Source organism: Taudactylus pleione, unplaced genomic scaffold (assembly GCF_031769625.1).
Source record: "Taudactylus pleione unplaced genomic scaffold, aTauple2 ptg000781l, whole genome shotgun sequence".
NCBI classification, from domain to species: Eukaryota; Metazoa; Chordata; class Amphibia; order Anura; family Myobatrachidae; genus Taudactylus; species Taudactylus pleione.
Window position 1 is genome coordinate 4,618,566 of NW_028285183.1, and position 22,262 is coordinate 4,640,827.

The 22,262-nt window shown below is 44.8% G+C and overlaps 1 protein-coding gene across 1 annotated transcript in view; it reads left to right on the top strand.

Annotated features, from left to right (window-relative positions):
• HEG1 (heart development protein with EGF like domains 1) overlaps positions 1–19,962 on the top strand; it is a 74,404-nt gene extending 54,442 nt beyond the window's left edge. Inside the window, exons 8-13 of the mRNA XM_088457750.1 lie at positions 4,633–4,767; positions 5,645–5,687; positions 7,446–7,483; positions 13,388–13,475; positions 14,654–14,828; positions 16,044–19,962. Coding sequence (XP_088313876.1) covers positions 4,633–4,767; positions 5,645–5,687; positions 7,446–7,483; positions 13,388–13,475; positions 14,654–14,828; positions 16,044–16,187 — 623 coding nt within the window. The 3' untranslated portion in view covers positions 16,188–19,962. The remainder of the gene's footprint in view (positions 1–4,632; positions 4,768–5,644; positions 5,688–7,445; positions 7,484–13,387; positions 13,476–14,653; positions 14,829–16,043) is intronic.
• The last annotated feature ends 2,300 nt before the right edge of the window (positions 19,963–22,262 follow it).

The window sequence follows — 22,262 nt, forward strand, 5'->3', positions numbered from 1 at the left end:
ATATGTCCTGTATGCAGCCTGCACCCTCATCTTTATTACATAGGTAATGTCATATTTCCTGTACACAGCCTGCATCCTCACCTGTATTACATAGGTAATGTTATATGTCCTGTACACAGCCTGCACCCTCACATGTATTACATAGGTAATGTCATATGTCCTGTACGCTACCTGCACCCTCACATGTATTACATAGGTAATGTTAGATGTCCTGTACGCAGCCTGCGCCCTCACCTGTATTACATAGGTAATGTTATATGTCCTGTACGCAGCTTGCGCCCTCACCTGTATTACCGAGGTAATGTCATATGTCCTGTACGCAGCCTGCGCCTTCACCTGTATTACATAGGTAATGTCATATGTCCTGTACGCAGCTTGCGCCCTCACCTGTATTACATAGGTAATGTTATATGTCCTGTATGCAGCCTGCACCCTCACCTGTATTACATAGGTAATGTTATATGTCCTGTACACAGCCTGCGCCCTCACCTGTATTGCATAGGTAATGTTATATGTCCTGTACGCTACCTGCACCCTCACCTATATTACATAGGTAATGTCATATGTCCTGTACACAGCCTGCACCCTCACCTGTATTACATAGGTAATGTTATATATACTGTACGCTACCTACGCCCTCACATGTATTACATAGGTAATGTTATATGTCCTGTACGCAGCCTGCGCCCTCACCTGTATGACTGAGGTAATGTTATATGTCCTGTACTCAGCCTGCACCCTCACCTGTATTACATAGGTAATGTTATATGTCCTGTATGCTACCTGCACCCTCACCTGTATTACATAGGTAATGTTATATGTCCTGTATGCAGCCTGCACCCTCACATGTATTACATAGGTAATGTTATATGTCCTCTATGCAGCCTGCACCCTTACCTGTATTACATAGGTAATGTCATATGTCCTGTACACAGCCTGCGCTCTCACCTGTATTACATAGGTAATGTTATATGTCCTGTACGCAGCCTGCGCCATTACCTGTATTACCTATGTAATGTTCTCTCCTGTACCCAGCCTGCAACCTCACCTGTATTACCTATGTAATGTTATATGTCCTGTACGCAACCTGCACCCTCACCTATATTACATAGGTAATGTTATATGTCCTGTACACAGCCTGCACCCTCACCTGTATTACCTATATAATGTTATATGTCCTGTACGCTACCTGCACCCTCACATGTATTACCTATGTAATGTTATATGTCCTGTATGCAGCTTGCACCCTCACCTATATTACATAGGTAATGTTATATGTCCTGTATGCAGCTTGCACCCTCACCGGTATTACATATGTAATGTTATATGTCCTGTACGCAGCCTGCGCCCTCACCTGTGTTACCTATGTAATGTCATATATCCTGTACCCAGCATGCGCCCCCTCTTGTATTACCTATGTAATGTTATATGTCCTGTACGCTACCTGCACCCTCACCTGTATTACATAGGTAATGTTATATGTCCTGTACGCTACCTGCACCCTAACCTGTATTACATAGGTAATGTTATATGTCCTGTACACAGCCTGCACCCTCACCTGTATTATATAGGTAATGTTATATGTCCTGTACCCAGCCTGCACCCTCACCTGTATTATATAGGTAATGTTATATGTCCTGTACGCAGCCTGCACCCTCACCTGTATTACATAGGTAATGTCATATGTCCTGTACGCAGCCTGCACCCTCAGCTGTATTACATAGGTAATGTTATATGTCCTGTACGCTAACTGCACCCTCACCTGTATTACCTATGTAATGTTATATGTCCTATACACAGCCTGCACCCTCACCTATATTACATAGGTAATGTCATATGTCCTGTACACAGCCTGCACCCTCACCTGTATTACATAGGTAATGTTATATGTCTTGTACGCAGCCTGCACCCTCACCTGTATTACATAGGTAATGTTATATATACTGTACGCTACCTACGCCCTCACATGTTTTACATAGGTAATGTTATATGTCCTGTACGCAGCCTGCGCCCTCACCTGTATGACTGAGGTAATGTTATATGTCCTGTACCCAGCCTGCACCCTCACCTGTATTACATAGGTAATGTTATATGTCCTGTATGCTACCTGCACCCTCACCTGTATTACATAGGTAATGTTATATGTCCTGTATGCAGCCTGCACCCTCACATGTATTACATAGGTAATGTTATATGTCCTCTATGCAGCCTGCACCCTTACCTGTATTACATAGGTAATGTCATATGTCCTGTACACAGCCTGCGCCCTCACCTGTATTACATAGGTAATGTTATATGTCCTGTACGCAGCCTGCGCCATTACCTGTATTACCTATGTAATGTTCTCTCCTGTACCCAGCCTGCAACCTCACCTGTATTACCTATGTAATGTTATATGTCCTGTACGCAACCTGCACCCTCACCTATATTACATAGGTAATGTTATATGTCCTATACACAGCCTGCACCCTCACCTGTATTACATAGGTAATGTCATATGTCCTGTACGCAGCCTGCACCCTCACCTGTATTACATAGGTAATGTTATATGTCCTGTACGCTGCCTGCACCCTCATCTGTATTACCTATGTAATGTCATAAGTCCTATACACAGCCTGCACCCTCACCTGTATTATATAGGTAATGTTATATGTCCTGTACGCAGCCTGCACCCTCACCTGTATTATATAGGTAATGTTATATGTCCTGTACGCAGCCTGCACCCTCACCTGTATTACATAGGTAATGTTATATGTCCTGTACGCAGCCTGCACCCTCACCTATATTACATAGGTAATGTTATATGTCCTATACACAGCCTGCACCCTCACCTATATTACATAGGTAATGTTATATGTCCTATACACAGCCTGCACCCTCACCTGTATTACATAGGTAATGTCATATGTCCTGTACGCAGCCTGCACCCTCACCTGTATTAAATAGGTAATGTTATATGTCCTGTACACAGCCTGCACCCTCACCTGTATTACATAGGTAATGTTATATGTCCTGTACACAGCCTGAACCCTCACCTGTATTACATAGGTAATGTTATATGTCCTGTACGTAGCCTGCGCCCTTACCTGTATTACATAGGTAATGTTATATGTCCTGTACACAACCTGCACCCTCACATGTATTACCTATGTAATGTTATATGTCCTGTATGCAGCTTGCACCGTCACCTGTATTACATAGGTAATGTTATATGTCCTGTACACTGCATGCACCCTCACCTGTATTACCTATGTAATGTTATATGTCCTGTACGCAGCCTGCACCCTCACCTGTATTACCTATGTAATGTCATATGTCCTGTACACAACCTGCACCCTCACCTGTATTACATAGGTAATGTTATATGTCCTGTACGCTACCTGCACCCTCACCTATATTACATAGGTAATGTTATATGTCCTATACACAGCCTGCACCCTCACCTGTATTACATAGGTAATGTTATATGTCCTGTACACAGCCTGCACCCTCACCTGTATTACATAGGTAATGTTATATGTCCTGTACGCAGCCTGCATCCTCACCTGTATTACATAGGTAATTTTATATGTCCTGTACGCAGCCTGTGCCCTCACCTGTGTTACCTATGTAATGTCATATATCCTGTACCCAGCCTGCGCCCCTTCTTGTATTACCTATGTAATGTTATATGTCCTGTACACTACCTGCACCCTCACCTATATTACATAGGTAATGTTATATATCCTATACACAGCCTGCACCCTCACCTATATTACATAGGTAATGTTATATGTCCTATACACAGCCTGCACCCTCACCTGTATTACATAGGTAATGTCATATGTCCTGTACGCAGCCTGCACCCTCACCTGTATTACATAGGTAATGTTATATGTCCTGTACGCTGCCTGCACCCTCATCTGTATTACCTATGTAATGTCATAAGTCCTATACACAGCCTGCACCCTCACCTGTATTACATAGGTAATGTCATATGTCCTGTACGCAGCCTGCACCCTCACCTGTATTACATAGGTAATGTTATATGTCCTGTACGCTGCCTGCACCCTCATCTGTATTACCTATGTAATGTCATAAGTCCTGTACTCAGCCTGCACCCTCACCTGTATTACATAGGTAATGTTATATGTCATATGTCCTGTACGCTTCCTGCACCCTCACTTGTATTACATAGGTAATGTCATATGTCCTATACGCAGCCTGCACCCTCACCTGTATTACCTATGTAATGTTATATGTCCTGTACGCTACCTGCACCCTCACCTATATTACATAGGTAATGTTATATGTCCTATACACAGCCTGCACCCTCACCTATATTACATAGGTAATGTTATATGTCCTATACACAGCCTGCACCCTCACCTGTATTACATAGGTAATGTTATATGTCCTGTACACTGCCTGCACCCTCACCTGTATTACATAGGTAATGTCATATGTCCTGTACACAGCCTGCACCCTCACCTGTATTACATAGGTAATGTTATATGTCCTGTACGCAGGTAGAGGCCTCACCTATGTTACCTGAATTATGTCCTGTACACTGCATGCACCCTCAGCTGTATTATTGTATTTTGTATATATGTAGTACACATATATACATGTTTGTCTTTCTCTGTTTTGTAGCTATCAGTCTGTGTAATGTGAAGAACCCAGGATGTGACAATGAGACCGCTGAGTGCACAGACCCCGGCGGTGTAGCTCTCTGCCAGTGTAAGCAGGGATATTTCAAATACAGCAAAACGGATCACTCATGTCGTGGTGAGAAACTGACAGTGCAAATATGTATCTAGTATTGTTATTATGCAGGCAAGTGTAGATGTGACTGTATGTGGACAGGTGTGGATGTGACTGTGTGTGGACAGGTGTGGATGTGACTGTATGTGGACAGGTGTGGATGTGACTGCATGTGGACAGGTGTGGATGTGACTGTGTGTGGACAGGTGTGGATGTGACTGCATGTGGACAGGTGTGGATGTGACTGTGTGTGGACAAGTGTGGATGTGATTGTATGTGGACAGGTGCGGATGTGACTATATGTGGACAGGTGCGGATGTGACTGTATGTGGACAGGTGTAGATGTGACTGCATGTGGACAGGTGTGGATGTGACTGTATGTGGACAAGTGTGGATGTGACTGCATGTGGACAGGTGTGGATGTGACTGCATGTGGACAGGGTGGATGTGACTGCATGTGGACAAGTGTGGATGTGACTGTATGTGGACAGGTGTGGATGTGACTGTATGTGGACAGGTGTAGATGTGACTGTATGTGGACAGCTGTGGATGTGACTGTACAGTATGTGGACAGGTGTAGATGTGACTGTATGTGGACAGGTGTGGATGTGACTGTATGTGGACAGGTGTGAATGTGACTGTATGTGGACAGGTGTGGATGTGACTGTATGTGGACAGGTGTGGATGTGACTGTATGTGGACAGGTGTGGATGTGACTGTATGTGGACATGTGTGGATGTGACTGTAAGTGGACATGTGTGGATGTGACTGTATGTGAACATGTGTGGATGTGACTGTAGGTGGACAGCTGTGGATGACCATGTGGTTAAATTTTTCCTTTGTATTTACGCTGATTATTATATATCAATTACTTTAATCTCTTTATTTTATTCTTTCTCAGCCTGTGATGATGGCTACAAACTTGAAAATGGAGCTTGTGTGAGGTGAGATGGGGATTGTGCCTATGGAACATGAGAACTAAGGTGTGTTAGAACTATGTCATGTGATCATGAGGTCTGAGGCTTGTTATAATTATATCATGTGATCATGAGGTCTGCTGCGTGTGTATAAACTGGTGATGGGTGAGATGTGTGTAAGCTGAGGACAGGGTATCCGTCTAATCTCAGCCCCACTACAATCACCGCTCTGTCATTTCTCCATCACTTCTCAGTTACCGCTCTGTCATTTCTCCATCACTTCCCAGTTACCGCTCTGTCATTTCTCTATCACTTCTCAGTTACCGCTCTGTCATTTCTCCATCACTTCCCAGATACCGCTCTGTCATTTCTCCATCACTTCCCAGTTACCGCTCTGTCATTTCTCCATCATTTCCCAGTCTGAATATGTTCCAGGTATAACTCCTCTGTGTCTTTCGTACTTTCCCCCTAGACCTAATATATCCATCCTATGTACCAGACTGTTCTGTTTGAATTTTTCATTCAGTATATAACCACATATCACATCAGTTACACTAACAAGATCCAGTTTGAAACATACTGTCTCATAAAAGCTAATTCTATGCAAGTGGGATGCCGGCGCTTAGAATACCGGCAGCGAACTCCCGACACCTGTCAGAATCCCGGAGCCGGCATCCCTACTGTGGGCATCAACAAGGTAAGTATTGTGGTTAAAGGGGGGGGTTAGGGTTAGGCACTAGGGGGAAGGGTTAGGTTTAGGCTGCGAGGGAGGAATGGTTAGGTTTAGGCTGCGGGGGAGGAAGGGTTATGTTTAGGCTGCGGGGGTGGATTAGGTTTAGGCTGCGGGGGGGGGGAGGGTTAGGTAAAGGTTGCAGGGGTGGATTAGGTTTAGGCTGCGGGGGGAAGGGATAGGTAAAGGCTGCGGTGGGGGGAAGGGTTATGGTTAGACTGCTGGGAGGGAGGGGTAGGGGTAGGAGAAGGGTTATGATACCTACCGACATGTGTCGGTATCCTAACCCTTTTGGGATGCCGACGTCAGCATTCTGACCGACGGGATCCCAAGCACCGGCATCCCGTACCCAACCCAATTATGATTGTCACGTATGCCTGGTCGTCATTAAAACAAGCTGACACTGTGACATCCGGATATTGGGGCTGAGTTAGAGCTGTGAGTTATTTGAATGATAACGCACGTCTCCGATGTTGTAAGAGCCGCACTGCGCATGTTCAGGTCAGGGTCTTGTGATGTCATCCTCAGTGCCCCTTAAGCTGCAGCGTGATTGACAGGCTGTTGGTGTTTGGGGGGGGCGGTGACGGCCAGCGTTCCAGGAAACGGGAGGGTGTTCTGCCTCGTTATCTGGGCCAGTGTCTGCGTCCCAGCTTCACCGGCCCCGGCAGCGTGATTTCACCGGTCATGCCGAGTAACCGGAGGTTGCACCAAACCCTCTTCCCAGCCCAGCGTGACCTCTGGGTGATTCACTTTTACAGCCAAATTCCTTGTTATTATTTTGAGCTCTGTTCACGTAACGTTGCTCCTGTTACCGATATGTAACGTGTCCACTGGTTCTCCCAACAATCTACTGACCTGATCCACCTGCCCAGCACCCAGGGTATAGCGCCCGGCGATAGACCCTTAATCACTTCTTAATCACCTTTTAATCGTTCCATAGTCTCCTCTCATTAACTTTCCCTTCAGCTCTCTGTCATTTCACAATCGCCTCTAAGTCATGTCCAATAAATGAGATTATTTCTCTTATTTATAGCTAATTATTAATATTATTTTAGGTGCCCTTTTGGTCTGGGAGGATTCAACTGCTCAAACCGTAAGTCTGATCCTCTCTGCAGGGCTGTGGCTCTCTGCATTCTATTAGCTTTAATATTGACAGCGCTATAGAAAGAGACAGTCAAGTTATTATGTAGTGTTATGGGAGTATTATCGTATAAAGTGCTATAATAAAGTGCTATGGCGCTGTTATATAGAATGTTTTATCGGAGTGTTACTATAAAGTGCTATAATAAAGTGCTATGGCGCTGTTATATAAAATGATATATCGGAGTGTTACTATAAAGTGCTATAATAAAGTGCTATGGTGCTGTTATATAAAATGATATATCGGAGTGTTATTATAAAGTGCTATAATAGAGTGCTATGGCGCTGTTATATAGAATGTTATATTGGAGTGTTACTATAAAGTGCTATAATAAAGTGCTATGGCGCTGTTATATAAAATGATATATCGGAGTGTTACTATAAAGTGCTATAATAAAGTGCTATGGCGCTGTTATATAGAATGTTATATCGGAGTGTTACTATAAAGTGCTATAATAGAGTGCTATGGCACTATTATATAGAATGTCATATCGGAGTGTTACTATAAAGTGCTATAATAGAGTGCTATGGCGCTGTTATATAGAATGTTATATTGGAGTGTTATTATAAAGCGCTATAATAGAGTGCTGTTATTATAGAATGTTATGTCGGAGTGTTATTATAAAGTGCTATAATAGAGTGTTATGGCGCTGTTATAATAGAATGTTATATCGGAGTGTTATTATAAAGTGCTATCGGAGTGTTATTATAAAGTGCTATAATAGAGTGCTATCGTGCTGTTATTATAGAATGTTATATCGGAGTGTTATTATAAAGTGCTATAATAGAGTGCTATGGCGCTGTTACATAGAATGTTATAACGGAGTGTTATTATAAAGTGCTATAATAGAGTGCTGTTATTATAGAATGTTATGTCCGAGTGTTATTATAAAGTGCTATAATAGAGTGTTGTAGTGCTATTATTATAGAATGTTATATCGGAGTGTTATTATAAAGTGCTATAATAGAGTGCTATGGCGCTGTTATAATAGAATGTTATATCGGAGTGTTATTATAAAATGCTATAATAGAGTGCTATGGCGCTGTTCTAATAGAATGTTATATCGGAGTGTTATTATAAAGTGCCATAATAGAGTGCTATGGCGCTATTATAAAAGAATGTTCTATCGGAGTGTTATTATAAAGTGCCATAATAGAGTGTTACTAGAGCAATTTTATGATAGACTGACATATGGTACAGTTATAATACAATGTTACATGGGACCATTATTATATACTGTAGTGTAATAGGGCCTGATTCACAGATTTACGCAATGCCGATATTTACTCAGATCAAGCGATTTTTTATCATTGCGCATTAGTGTAAGCCGCACCGCACACAAGCAGCGTTTGGTTTGCGATTACACTCGCACAGAGGACTCAGTCGCAAAGTGAGTGACAGGTAGTCAGCATTTGGGGAAGGTAACGGGGGGGTGTGACTAGGCAAACGCAGGTGCGTCAGACCATTTAAACATCGTTTCATGGACGTATAATAAATTGCCCATTGCGATCTCCTTCGCAGCATGAGAGCTCTCTGCGTGGCAGGAGAGACGCAGTGTTTGCGGCTGGTCAGACTTGCCGCATATGCTGCGTGACTGCCCGATCTGTGTTGATGTTACCGATGTTTGCGCTGGTGTACGTCGTCTGATGAGTATGAGAAGGCGGCAGTGGGCATCCCTATGCCAGGGAAGCTTTGGAATCATTAGCCTGTTATCGCAGATGTGATTGCATTAGCGTAAATCTCTGAATTACGCCCATAGTACAGTGGTATATGAGAGTGATACAATTGACTGTTTAATGGCAGCGCTACATGGTACAATTATAACTGAACATTGTATGTGAGGGTTATTATATAGTGCAATATGGTTTTACTGGTGCAGTTATAAGAGCGTTATTTGTGAACTTATTATACAGTGTTATAAATTTACAGTATAATCTGAGAGTGTTAAAATGGACTGTTATCCGGTACAGTTCTAAAACAGTGTTATATGAAAATGTTATTATATAGTGTTATATGATAGTGTTATAATAAAGTCTTATATGGTATAAGAGCATTATCTTTGACTTTATCATATAGTGTTATTATAGAGTGTTATATGGGAGTGTTATAATACGTCATCTGGTATAGTTATAAAACAGTGTTATATGAAAATGTTATTATATAGTGTTATATGATAGTGTTATAATAAAATCTTATATGGTATAAGAGCCTTATTTGTGAATATAGTGTTATTATAGAGTGTTATATGGGAGTGTTATAATAAGTAATCTGGTATAGTTAGACCACAGCGTTATATGGAAATGTTATTACATAGTGTTATAATATAGTCTTATATGGTACTGTTACAACAGTGTTATATGTGAGTGTTATAATATACATGAGTGTAATAATAGACTGTTATCGGGTACAGTTATAGAGCTTTATATAGGAGTGTTATTATATAGTGTTATATTTCAGAGTTAAAAGAAAGTCTTCTATGATTCCGCTACAGTACAATAGAGCATTCTATGGGAGTGATATTATATAATGTTATAATAGAGTGTTACATGGCAGGGCTATAATAGTGTTTTATGGGCCTGTACAGTTGGATATTACATATATGTCTCTCGGGTCCTCTGACCACGCTCAGTAATAAGCCCTGCCAGGAATGAGAGGTCAGATTGGATGCGGCTCTCTGGAGAGTAGGTGGATAGCGCAGCTGTCAGGAAGAAAATATTTACTATGAGAATGAGGAAGGCGCGGAATCCTGTGCTGTTATTCTACCCTCCGATCAGAAAGGGGCACGGATTGTGTCAGGTTACCCGTGTCATCTGCTGGACCTGAGGGTAACATATTGTAATCACTGCATTATAAAGTGCAGCAGGGCCCTCACAGGGCAGATGTAGGGGTGCAGCTTGGATTGTAATGTGGTCACACTAATCAGTACTGGGAGGTTTAAATGTTCCTTTTATGAGAGAGACACCTAGTGGCCATGCTTTGTAATGTCACAGAACAGCAATCATCCAATGGGTGTATCCTGAGGCTAATATTTACTTTCTCTCTAACCAAGGGGCCAATAAATGTAAATATACAGATATACAGAGATAAGGAAGCTCTGCAGAAAATAAATGACACACCTGTAATAAGATAAACATTCATATAAAGTAACAAAAAGTACGTCCTAGACCAGCTGCAGCTTTGGTCACTTATTAATGAATTCTTGAGATAAAAGTGAGATAATAAAACTCTCTGGGGCACATTTATCCCCTGTACCCTGAGCTGGATTTTATATATAAGAAGTATTTCTGTAGTAGAGTCTTCCGCAACAATATACTCCTAAAAAAAAAAAATCATGAAGCGCGTAAAAATGGGTAATACAAATAGGTCATCCCAGAGCGTCCCCATTGGACCGTACATAACACATACACAGGTGGGTCATCCCACAGCGTCCCTATTGGACAGTACATAACACATACACAGGTGAGTCATCCCACAGCGTCCCTATTGGACAGTACATAACACATACACAGGTGGGTCATCCAACAGCGTCCCATTGGGCCGTACATAACACATACACAGGTGGGTCATCCCACAGCGTCCCTATTGGACAGTACATAACACATACACAAGTGGGTCATCCCACAGCGTCCCTATTGGACAGTACATAACACATACACAGGTGGGTCATCCAACAGCGTCCCATTGGGCCGTACATAACACATACACAGGTGAGTCATCCCACAGCGTCCCTATTGGACAGTACATAACACATACACAAGTGGGTCATCCCACAGCGTCCCTATTGGACAGTACATAACACATGCACAGGTGGGTCATCGCACAGCGTCCCTATTGGACAGTCCATAACACATACACAGGTGGGTCATCCCACAGCGTCCCTATTGGAGAGTACATAACACATACACAGGTGGGTCCATCGCACAGCTTCCTTATTGGACAGAACATAACACATACACAGGTGAGTCATCCCACAGCGTTCCTATTGGACAGTACATAACACATATACAGGTGAGTCATCCCACAGCATCCCTATTGGACAGTACATAACACATACACAGGTGAGTCATCGCACAGTCTCCCTATTGGACAGTACATAACACATACACAGGTGGGTCATCGCACAGCGTCCCTATTAGACAGTACATAACACATACACAGGTGGGTCATCCCACAGCGTCCCTATTGGACAGTACATAACACATACACAGGTGGGTCAATCCCACAGCGTCCCTATTGGACAGTACATAACACATACACAGGTGGGTCCATCCCACAGCGTCCCTATTGGACAGTACATAACACATACACAGGTGGGTCCATCCCACAGCGTCCCTATTGGACAGTACATAACACATACACAGGTGGGTCCATCCCACAGCGTCCCTATTGGACAGTACATAACACATACACAGGTGGGTCATCGCACAACGTCCCTATTAGACAGTACATAACACATACACAGGTGGGTCATCGCACAGCCTCCCTATTGGACAGTACATAACACATACACAGGTGGGTCATCGCACAGCCTCCCTATTGGACAGTACATAACACATACACAGGTGGGTCATCCAACAGCGTCCCTATTGGACAGTACATAACACATACACAGGTGGGTCATCACACAGCGTCCCTATTGGACAGTACATAACACATACACAGGTGGGTCATCCCACAGTGTCCCTATTAGACAGTACATAACACATACACAGGTGGGTCATCGCACAGCCTCCCTATTGGACAGTACATAACACATACACAGGTGGGTCATCACACAGTGTCCCTATTGGACAGTACATAACACATACACAGGTGGGTCATCCCACAGTGTCCCTATTAGACAGTACATAACACATACACAAGTGGGTCATCGCACAGTGTCCCCATTGGACAGTACATAACACATACACAGGTGGGTCATCGCACAGTCTCCCTATTGGACAGTACATAACACATACACAGGTGGGTCATCCCACAGCGACCCTATTAGACAGTACATAACACATACACAGGTGGATCATCGCACAGTCTCCCTATTGGACAGTACATAACACATACACAGGTGGGTCATCCCACAGCGTCCCTATTGGACAGTACATAACACATACACAGGTGGGTCATCGCACAGCGTCCCTATTGGACAGTACATAACACATACACAGGTGGGTCATCGCACAGCGTCCCTATTGGACAGTACATAACACATACACAGGTGGGTCATCGCACAGCGTCCCTATTGGATAGTACATAACACATACACAGGTGGGTCATCGCACAACGTCCCTATTGGACAGTACATACATACTCAGGTGGGTCATCGCACAGCGTCCCTATTGGACAATACATAACACATACACAGGTGGGTCATCCAACAGCGTCCCTATTGGACAGTACATAACACATACACAGGTGGGTCATCGCACAGCGTCCCTATTGGACAGTACATAACACATACACAGGTGGGTCATCGCACAGCGTCCCTATTGGACAGTACATAACACATACACAGGTGGGTCATCGCACAGCGTCCCTATTGGACAGTACATAACACATACACAGGTGGGTCATCGCACAGCGTCCCTATTGGACAGTACATAACAGGTGGTTTGCACACATGGACAAGTTTATATTTCCAATTCTCAAGACCTGTTATTGTCTTGTTTTTCATTTTCCCAATACATTTTACCCTGTACAAATAACGCATCAGCCATGTTGCCGCACATCTGCGCATTTCTTTATAAAATGGTCGGTAAAAAGTAGCCGTAACTGTTAGTGTAATATCTTCCATATTGTCATCCTGTATTTACTGTCTGCAGCCTCTGATAGTTATTCCGCCCCTGTCGTTTTATCTCGCAGCCTACCAGCTCATCACCGTGATAATAGCGGCTGCCGGTGGCGGGATCCTTCTCATCCTGGTTGTCGCTCTGGCTTTTACTTGTTTCAGGTTTGTAGAGAATTATTCCTAACAAGCAAGAAAGGGATGCCGTCAAGAAGTCGACAGTGACCTTCATGGCGTCAACATGGCTAAAATGTCAACATAAATGTCGATAACCTGGAAAAGGACAGTGAGAGAATGTTGACATCAAAATCGACCGTTGCATTAGGGTTACCGTTAGGGTTAGGGATAGATTGACATGAAACAGACAGTGTCGACATTCTCATGTCGACTTTATGAATGGAGACATTTATACTATCCCGAACCCAGCAAGAAAATCTCTGTATTCCCCTAAGCATGCACTGACCCATAGCATAGCTCACTAACTGTATAATAGATGATGTCATTATCCGTCACTCTATGGGGCATATTCAGACCCGCTCGCTAAGGCGCGATCACTCGCTCTGAGCGATTTTCGCCAATTTGCGAATGCGTATAATTCGCAGTGGGCGTGCGCAAGCCATTCGTTGCAATCTGATTTTGGTTGCTCGTAAGCCACTATCAGTTCGCTGCTTTGAGTGAGAGAATGCGCCGTTTGTGGGTGGTAACAGGGGAAGGTGCTTGTGAAAGGGGGAGTGGATGTGCGAACGCAGGCGTGTCTGGCCGCCAAAAACGCTGTTTAAAGGGCGTGCATAATTAGCAAAGTAGCGTCATTGTACACGTCACCTGCATGAATTTCAGCCAGCGCTGATCGCTGTGCTTGCGGCAGGCTAAGGCAACCCCAGGGGCTGCGAGCAGCTCCGATGGCTCACGATGGTCCCGATTAATCCTACATTTCCCGGAGATGACGTGTGTTGCGAGTGGCTAGGGGGCGTCTACAGACATTTGCGAGCGCACTTTGCCGTAGCTCGCTAAAACATAGTGGGCTTCCTTACGCGAGCGCTTAATTTAAATATCCGTCTCCTTTTTGCCAGCGAGCGATCGCATCTTGCAAGCGGGTCTGAATGAGCTCATATGTGTATTAGGGCAAGGGCGCCATAAGCAGATGATGGCGGCTGTATAAGTCAGGTGATATGGGAGCAATAACGCAAGTCATAAAAGTGCTTCAATGAAAAGTAAAACTACGTCGTCCATCTGTAGGAAGCTTCACGCTATTTAGTTACATCCCCCCCCCGGCTGGTATTCTCGCCCAGTTTAGGATGGATGAACCGACACAATAATAATTCTGCTTTTTCCAAACTTTTCAGGAAGAACAAACATGACATCAGCAAACTTATCTTCAAGAGCGGAGATTTCCAGATGTCTCCTTATGCCGAGTACCCGAAAACCCAGAGGTCCTCCGAATGGGGACGAGAGACCATCGAGATGCAAGAGAACGGGAGCACCAAGAATCTGCTGCAGATGACGGACATTTACTACTCTGTGAGTGCTCACGTGAGCCAGGGATTATACGCGGGGACAATGTCAAACAAAGGGCCTGGTATTAATGAGGTAGTAATCACAGTCAGCAGCCAACCAGGCATTTGCTTTTATCATCCAACTTGCACAACAGATAAAAGCTTGTTTCTGATTGGTTGCTGTACATTAACACCAACAATTCGCCCTATTCCTGGCAACCACAATCTACATGCAAAGCCGCGCCACTGGGGGAGACCTGCGATATTTTCCAGGTCACCACCGGGGGCAGCTGAACCCACTTTCCCATGTTAGGCATTACTAGCCGATTGCCGCTATGGCTGTAATAGTAATGAGAATAGTAGAGGTTCCGGCGACTGCTGATTTTCTCCTCTATGTAAACATATAAATATATATAAAATGACAAAAAAATAAATAAATACATTTCCCAGCAATAAACTGACTTGTTATAAGGCCATTAGCTATAAAATACACTGAAATGCAGAGAATTCTTATTACGCCTCCAGGGACAAGTTCGCCAGCAGTAAATATATAATCCGTCCCCTTTAATACTAGGTGATAGATACACAGGACCTGATCATGAGTTACGCGGAAGCATACGCCGCAGCGCCTGTTAGCGGCCGCCCATCGGCGAGTTTATGCAAATGCCGCTGCAAACTCCTCCCCTTCTGTCTCTATCCGTGCGTCGGAATGTGCAAGGACTGAGATGCGCACTGTCAGCGCCCGTTCATGCTGTAATAGCAGTTGGCACGTCCTTATACGCCGCCAGCAGTCGCACCATCGCAACTTCCACGCCCTGTGACAGGTGCAGTATCACCGTCTGACCATGCCCTCCTATGCCCACGGCTGTGCGTCTGGGAATGTAGACGATTCCACTAGCAGCCGCCTCCCAGCCATCACCCAGGAACGCCCGTCATTTTTGAGCCCCATTTCCGGTACCATCTGTCCCGATCGCAACAGCACTCTGTGTAACGCATGCGCCATGGGGGTTTTCCGAAATGTTTGCATATATGAGCAGTAACAAAACATCGCTCAGCTACGCGACCATCGGGATCGCGTGCGACACAGAATCCGCACCACAGCCATTAACATGAGGTCAGGGTGTTTGTATGTAAATATAACAGACCTGTTCCCCTGTGACCCATCCTGGGATCACTGTGTCCCATCTGCTGCTGCCGGGCGATTCCTAAACACTGACCATGTTTTTATTACCTCTTACAGCCCGGATTACGGAACTCGGAGATTGAAAGGAACGGACTTTATCCCTACACGGGCCTGCCAGGATCTCGCCACTCCTGTATTTACCCCGGACAGTACAACCCATCATTTATTAACGAGGAGAACAGGAGAAGAGACTATTTTTAGAACACAATGTAGACTAGATCTGTATTAAAAGATCACAAGCTGCGCCAGAGTCACCCCAATACCGCAATCACCCCTGAAACCTGAGAACCTTCATCTAATACGTGATTATTCAGCAGCGTTTCCCAGTATGTTACCACAAAGATGGATCCTAGCGCGGTGTCTGGTTATTAGACCATCTACTAGGCTCGGAGGCAGCGCGGTTTAAATAACAGGCCTGGCAGTTTTTGGAATAATTGCGCTGGATTAACGCAGATGTTCCAGTTGGTTCTCGTAACGTTATTTTTTTATGTGTGTTTCCTGTGGAATCAGACAGTTTAGCGTGTGTCATGATAACGTGTCTTATCAAAGAGCCGACCTTGCCTCAGCTTTCAATGATAACACGGCCTCGTCTCTGATCAGTTATTTACAGCAATTATTGATTATCCTGCGTGAAGAATGCGAGCCAGGCCGCTGGGGCTCAGCCACGGACACTCAGGAGAGATGTTTCTTCCCGCGTTTTCATTCTCTTAAATGTGTTAAGAAAACTAGGAATTGTCCGCTGTGCGTTACAGCGCTGCTCCTGTATCCGCAGTTCTGTAGGTGTCCACAAGTGTTTGTATTACAGTCATACATTAAGGCGGAATGATTTGTCCACGGATACCGCCAGACATCGGGGCCATGGCGGACTGTATATGGGAGGAGCCTAGAGTCACCGGGTCCTATTCTCTTCCACCCCGGGTTGTGAGACCATTGTTACTGCAAAATGTATTATTTATTTATTAGACGACACAAAAGTGTACACGGCGCCATACGTAGCGCAGACCTAAAACAACCAGCGTTTGGGGTAATGGGCAAACTGCACCCTTAGAGAGCTGGATAAATAGCATTAAAATATAAAACACATACTAAGAACGGGGAGCATATGGCTGTCCTGGGTATTATAATACACTCTGCGCTATACAAAGCACAACGTTATTACTATACTATCCACGCACTATGAACCGTCAATCACAGCGATCGGAAACAACGCGGATTCATTCCCTTATAATGCGTTTATTCACCAGGATAAAGTGATAACGGTTCTTCATTAGTGAGAATAGCGCGGCTGTGTGCGTGACATAAGTGCCGGGCTATATGCGGGTTTCTATCATATATAATACCGTCATTTTCTCTGCACTACAATATATACCAGGCTCGGGTCTGATTCAGAGCTGTACGCTAATGCCGCGTCTATGAAAATATGCAAATGGCGCAGCCGCCATGGAATGTACTGAGGCTCCCGCTGGCAGCTAGGCAAGTCCCCGCATCTACGTACAAAGACGCATCATTGGGCACAGGGCCCGATTCAGACATAGTCGCTAAGCCGCGAACGCACGCTATGGCCGATAGTCGCCCGTCTGCGCATGCGCTAGTCGCTCACTGCGATCGGGAATCGTGCACTCGTAGTACACAGAATGGACGCTGCTTTGAGTGACAGTGCCGTTTGTTGGTGGTAACGGGAAGGTGCTTGTGAACGGGGGAGTGGATGTGCGAACGCAGACGTGTCTGGGCGTCTAAACGGCGTTTTATGGGTGTGCATAATTAGCATGGAAGCGTCATTGTACATGTCACCTGGTTGTATGTCAGCCTGCAGTGATCGCAGTGCTTGCGGCAGGGTAGGGTCTACCTCAAGCGCTGCGTGCAGCTCCGATGGCTCGCGATGTTACTGACTAATCTCATACACTTCCTGGAGATAACGTGTGTTATGAAAGAAAAGTGGCCGTCTTTACACCAGCGTGCATTCGCTCGGCCGTCGCTCTTTAAGACATAGAGGGCGTCCTTACACCAGACAGTGCGATCGTGGAATTTCCGTACCTGGCCCCTTTTGGCTGCGATAGAGTGCAGCTTAGCGTCCGGGTCTGAATCGACCCCACAGATCATTCCATTCTCGTAGTCCTGAGTAACTCTATAGTAGCGCAGAATGGCAGCAGGAGCCATATTTCTTGCGTACCTCATCAGAGTCGCAGGGTGTGACACGCCCCCGAAACAGTCGCAACGTGCCTGCGTACTGTATCGCCACTCCCCCAAACGCTCCCTGACTGTCAATCACACTGCGAGTAAATAATCGCTACATGTGACTACAGTGATGTACCTTGACACTTGCGCAGTTTGCGATTATCGCTCAAAATGTGAAAAACATCGGAGTAGCGTACAACTCTGAATCAAGACCACCTCCCTAATTTGTGTCGGCAGAATGGACGGAGCCCCTTGGAGCTCACATGTGGTTCTGCGCGGATCTGCGTGTCCGTGCCTGGCCCATACAGCATTAATACATCTCGAATATGGTCCTATTCCCTATGTACAGCGCACGCAGCCATCATGAGAATCCGGCCTGTCAATTCACTAGGTACTCGTGCCATCCCTGAGGCATGAGGCACCCACCGTGCAGGAAACGGGAACACTGTAAGAGGCGGTCACAGTCCTTGTGTTTGATTGTCCTCATTGTAGTTAAATAGAAAGACATCGGCCTGTTAGAAAAGACAGTCAGCTATTGGGGCTCAGTGAATTATTATTTTATTTTTGCCATGCTGTTAGAAAAGGCCCCCAAAATCATCATGGCGATGTGGGTGTGTTTGTATTACCTGCATTGGATTCTTGTATTACGTGCATTGGTCTCTCCTAGTCAGGCCCCATTCAGGTTTTGAGGGCTACAGTTTAATCCCGGAAGCCCCATCCCTGGAGTCTGTTTAACCGATGTTACAATGTTCTTTCTCTTGGGGACACAAACTGTAAACTAGTCGCTTGTTTGGCAGAAGCTGTTACCCACAAGAACCCAGCCACTAATTATTGTATTTATATCGTATATATATTTATCATATTGTCACAAACAGCAGCCTAGTATCCCTGCACTGGCATCTCTCCGCTCTACGCTTCCAGTTTTCATACGGCAATTCGTGTAATGGCGGAGCAGCTGGGCAATCCTGCGCCGTCGGGACATGGGCCGTCATTCAGAGCCGCTCGTAAGCGACAGCTCGTTCTTTATGAGTGATGTTCGCTCATCTGCGCATGCGTACGGATTGTAATACGCATGCGCGAACCAGTCAGTGCGGCCGAAAATCGTTTGTTCGCTAAATAGCGAATGCCTGCTATTGTGAGTGACAGGAGGAGGCGTATGTGGGTGGTACCAGGGGAAGGTGCTTGTAAACGGGGAGTGGAGTTCACAACGCAGGCGTGCTTAAAGGTCAAAACGGGCGTTTTAAGGGTGTGCATAATTAATACAGCAGCGTCATTGACCACGTCACTTGGTTTTTTTATAGTCAGAACTGCTCACAAAATAGCGGTAGGAATAACCAGCCACAAGAATAGCGAGCAGTTCATACGCTGTACGATGTACTCGATTAATCTAATAAATAGCGGACATGACGTATGGTGCGAGCGGCCAGGGGGCGTCTTTTTCAAAATTACGACCGCAAGTTTTGTTCGATCGTTCAGACTTAGAGGCGTGAACAGACCGCAAAGAGCGAACGGTTCATTTGAATAGCCACCCCTTTTTTCTGAACGAGCGAGCGCAAATAGCGTCCGTCTCTGAATCAGGGCCATGGTCAGGTGACGTCTGTATCCACATCTGTGATCAGTTAGAAACACTGTATTAACCCCTCTAGCGCTGCCGGCCGCGGTGGGGGGCCGCAATCTGTATGAACATATGATCCTGCTGCAGCAAAAATGTCATTTTGTAGAAATTGGATTATTTTTATACTGTGTTGTGTAATTAAGCCTGGCGTTGTAGTCAGGGACATCATTAATATTAATAAAGACGGTTGTGATGATTATTTCCCGATTCTGGTCTGCTTCGTTGACATTAGGACTTTGCTTCCAAACGGGTGATAACATTTATACTATTGCCACGGTGTTAGTAATCCCGCCCCAGTCTGCGTTTAACTTTATCCCTCATGTACCGGCGGAGGGAGGGTGGGGGGAAGCTAGTTTTCCTTTTGCAAAGACAAAATCAATCAGTGAGACAATGTAATTTAGGCCCGGATTCAATTTGAGGCGAAAAGTCCGGATAGGCGATTTCGCTTTTTCGCCGATGACGTCATTTTCGCCTGTTTTGCGCTTACCCCTGTATTCAATTTGAAAGACTTTTCCGCCTAGGCAATGTACTAGTCGAAAAAGTTTTGCCTATGAATAGCAGGAGGAAAAAAGTGCAGAATTGGGGTTTTGAGGTAGAACATTGCGGGAACCCCCCTGCAGCCTTCAGACAGTCCCCCAAAGGTAAACTGTGTCAAAATGAAAATAAAAAAACACTTAAGGACACCCCAAAAAATTACTTTGAAAAAGGGGGCAAAAAAAATAATATTTTGGGGTACAAAGTTAAAAACTAGCGAACTTGACTCCGGGTGGGGTCCCCAAATATGCCCCAAGTGTTTTTTTGATTGCAGGTGCTTGCGACAGGTGGATTTTTCACGATTTTTTCAACTTAACTTTAGCAACTTTAAAATATGCTGACCCCCATTTTCAAGTACCCCAAATTTTCTGGGATAAGTTAATTTCTGGTATAAATACTCCTGAATACTATTCTGCATCACATATAGAAAAACGCTATTTAGCAGCTATTGAGCCCGTTTAAAAACACCAAATACCTTCAGCCAGCCAAATCGGGGGTAACCATAGGGAACCCCCATGTCAGGCTCATTTCCCCAAATCTGACAGGACTTTCCGCCTGTTCAAGTTTCGCCGGGTCCCATTTTCACGTACTTTCAAATTGAATACGGGGTAAAGCGTGCACGCGCGCGACACTTTTCCACCTACAAAACAGGTGAAGCAGGCGAAAAGTCCGGGACGCAAAAAAGTATCGCGGCTCGGTTCAAATTGAATACGGCTCTTAGCTGGAGACTGCCCGGATATCTCTGTGTCATTCACAGAACTAGAAAAATTAAGGGGTCTGTAATGTCTGTAATCCATATTATTATCATTATTCGAAATTAATGTAAAGGGGAAATATTGGGCCTGATTGAAAGCGGCACGAAGTACATGCGCGGTTGCGATTTTTCATGCACTCGCAAGTGCAAAAATGTCATTATCAGCTTCAGCGTTCCCGGTGTGTACTTGTGTGCGACGGAATGAGCTAACCCTACGACGCCCACTTTGCATAGCTGAGCGATGCTCCACCATCGAAGCAAAAATCTGTTGCAACATCGACTCCTAGAGAAGCACCTGCCCAGCACTGCCTCCATTGTAACTTTCTCAAAATATGGGCACAGTGAATGCGTTTGTGCGAATGAGAATGTAGCCACGTGCTGAAATGCGCCCATAACACGCCCTCGACACCTCCCACTTTTTGCAATCACTTTAGGTCACCTCCCAGTCTCCACCCTGACCCTCCCATGGATTGCAGACGCCGTCCCAAGTCATAGCGATGTTGTACTGTACGCAAATATGTACGCTATTGCACACATTGGTTTACGCATCTGCAGTACGAGTTTTCTAGACTTTCCGTGCATGAGCAGTAGCAAATAATCACTCAAACAACGGTACTGCATGTGCGCATAAACTGGGCTCATTGTTTCAAACTTTTTGTTGTCTTTGCTCTTAGTAATAAATTAATAATAACAGAGCATGTTATTAATATTAGCTTTTATTTATAAGGTGCCTCAAAGTGCCTGTAGCACCTTACAAAGGAAAATTACAGTAGGACACACAAATATATTCAAACAGACAGTACAGAGGCAAAACAATCACAGGTAGAATTAGTAGCATTCAATGGCCCAATGCCCTGGGAGGGGCAGATAGAGAGGATCACAGCTGCTTACTGTGAAGGGGAGCACACTGGGGACAAGGATATTGCAGGGTGAGAACCAAGAGGGCGAAGGGTCCTGCCCATGAGAGCTTACAGTCTACTAGATGCCCCCAACTGATAGTTGAACTGGGAAGAGGGGCATTTATCAAGCTTGGAGAAAGATAAAGGGGTAGATGAACTAAGCCATGGAGACATAAAGTACCAAGCAATCAGCTCCTGTCATATTACATGCTGTGTTTGAAAAATGACAGGAGCGGATTGGTTGATACTTTGGGGTAAATTTACTAAGATGGGAGTTCTATTAAGAAGTGATGTTGCCC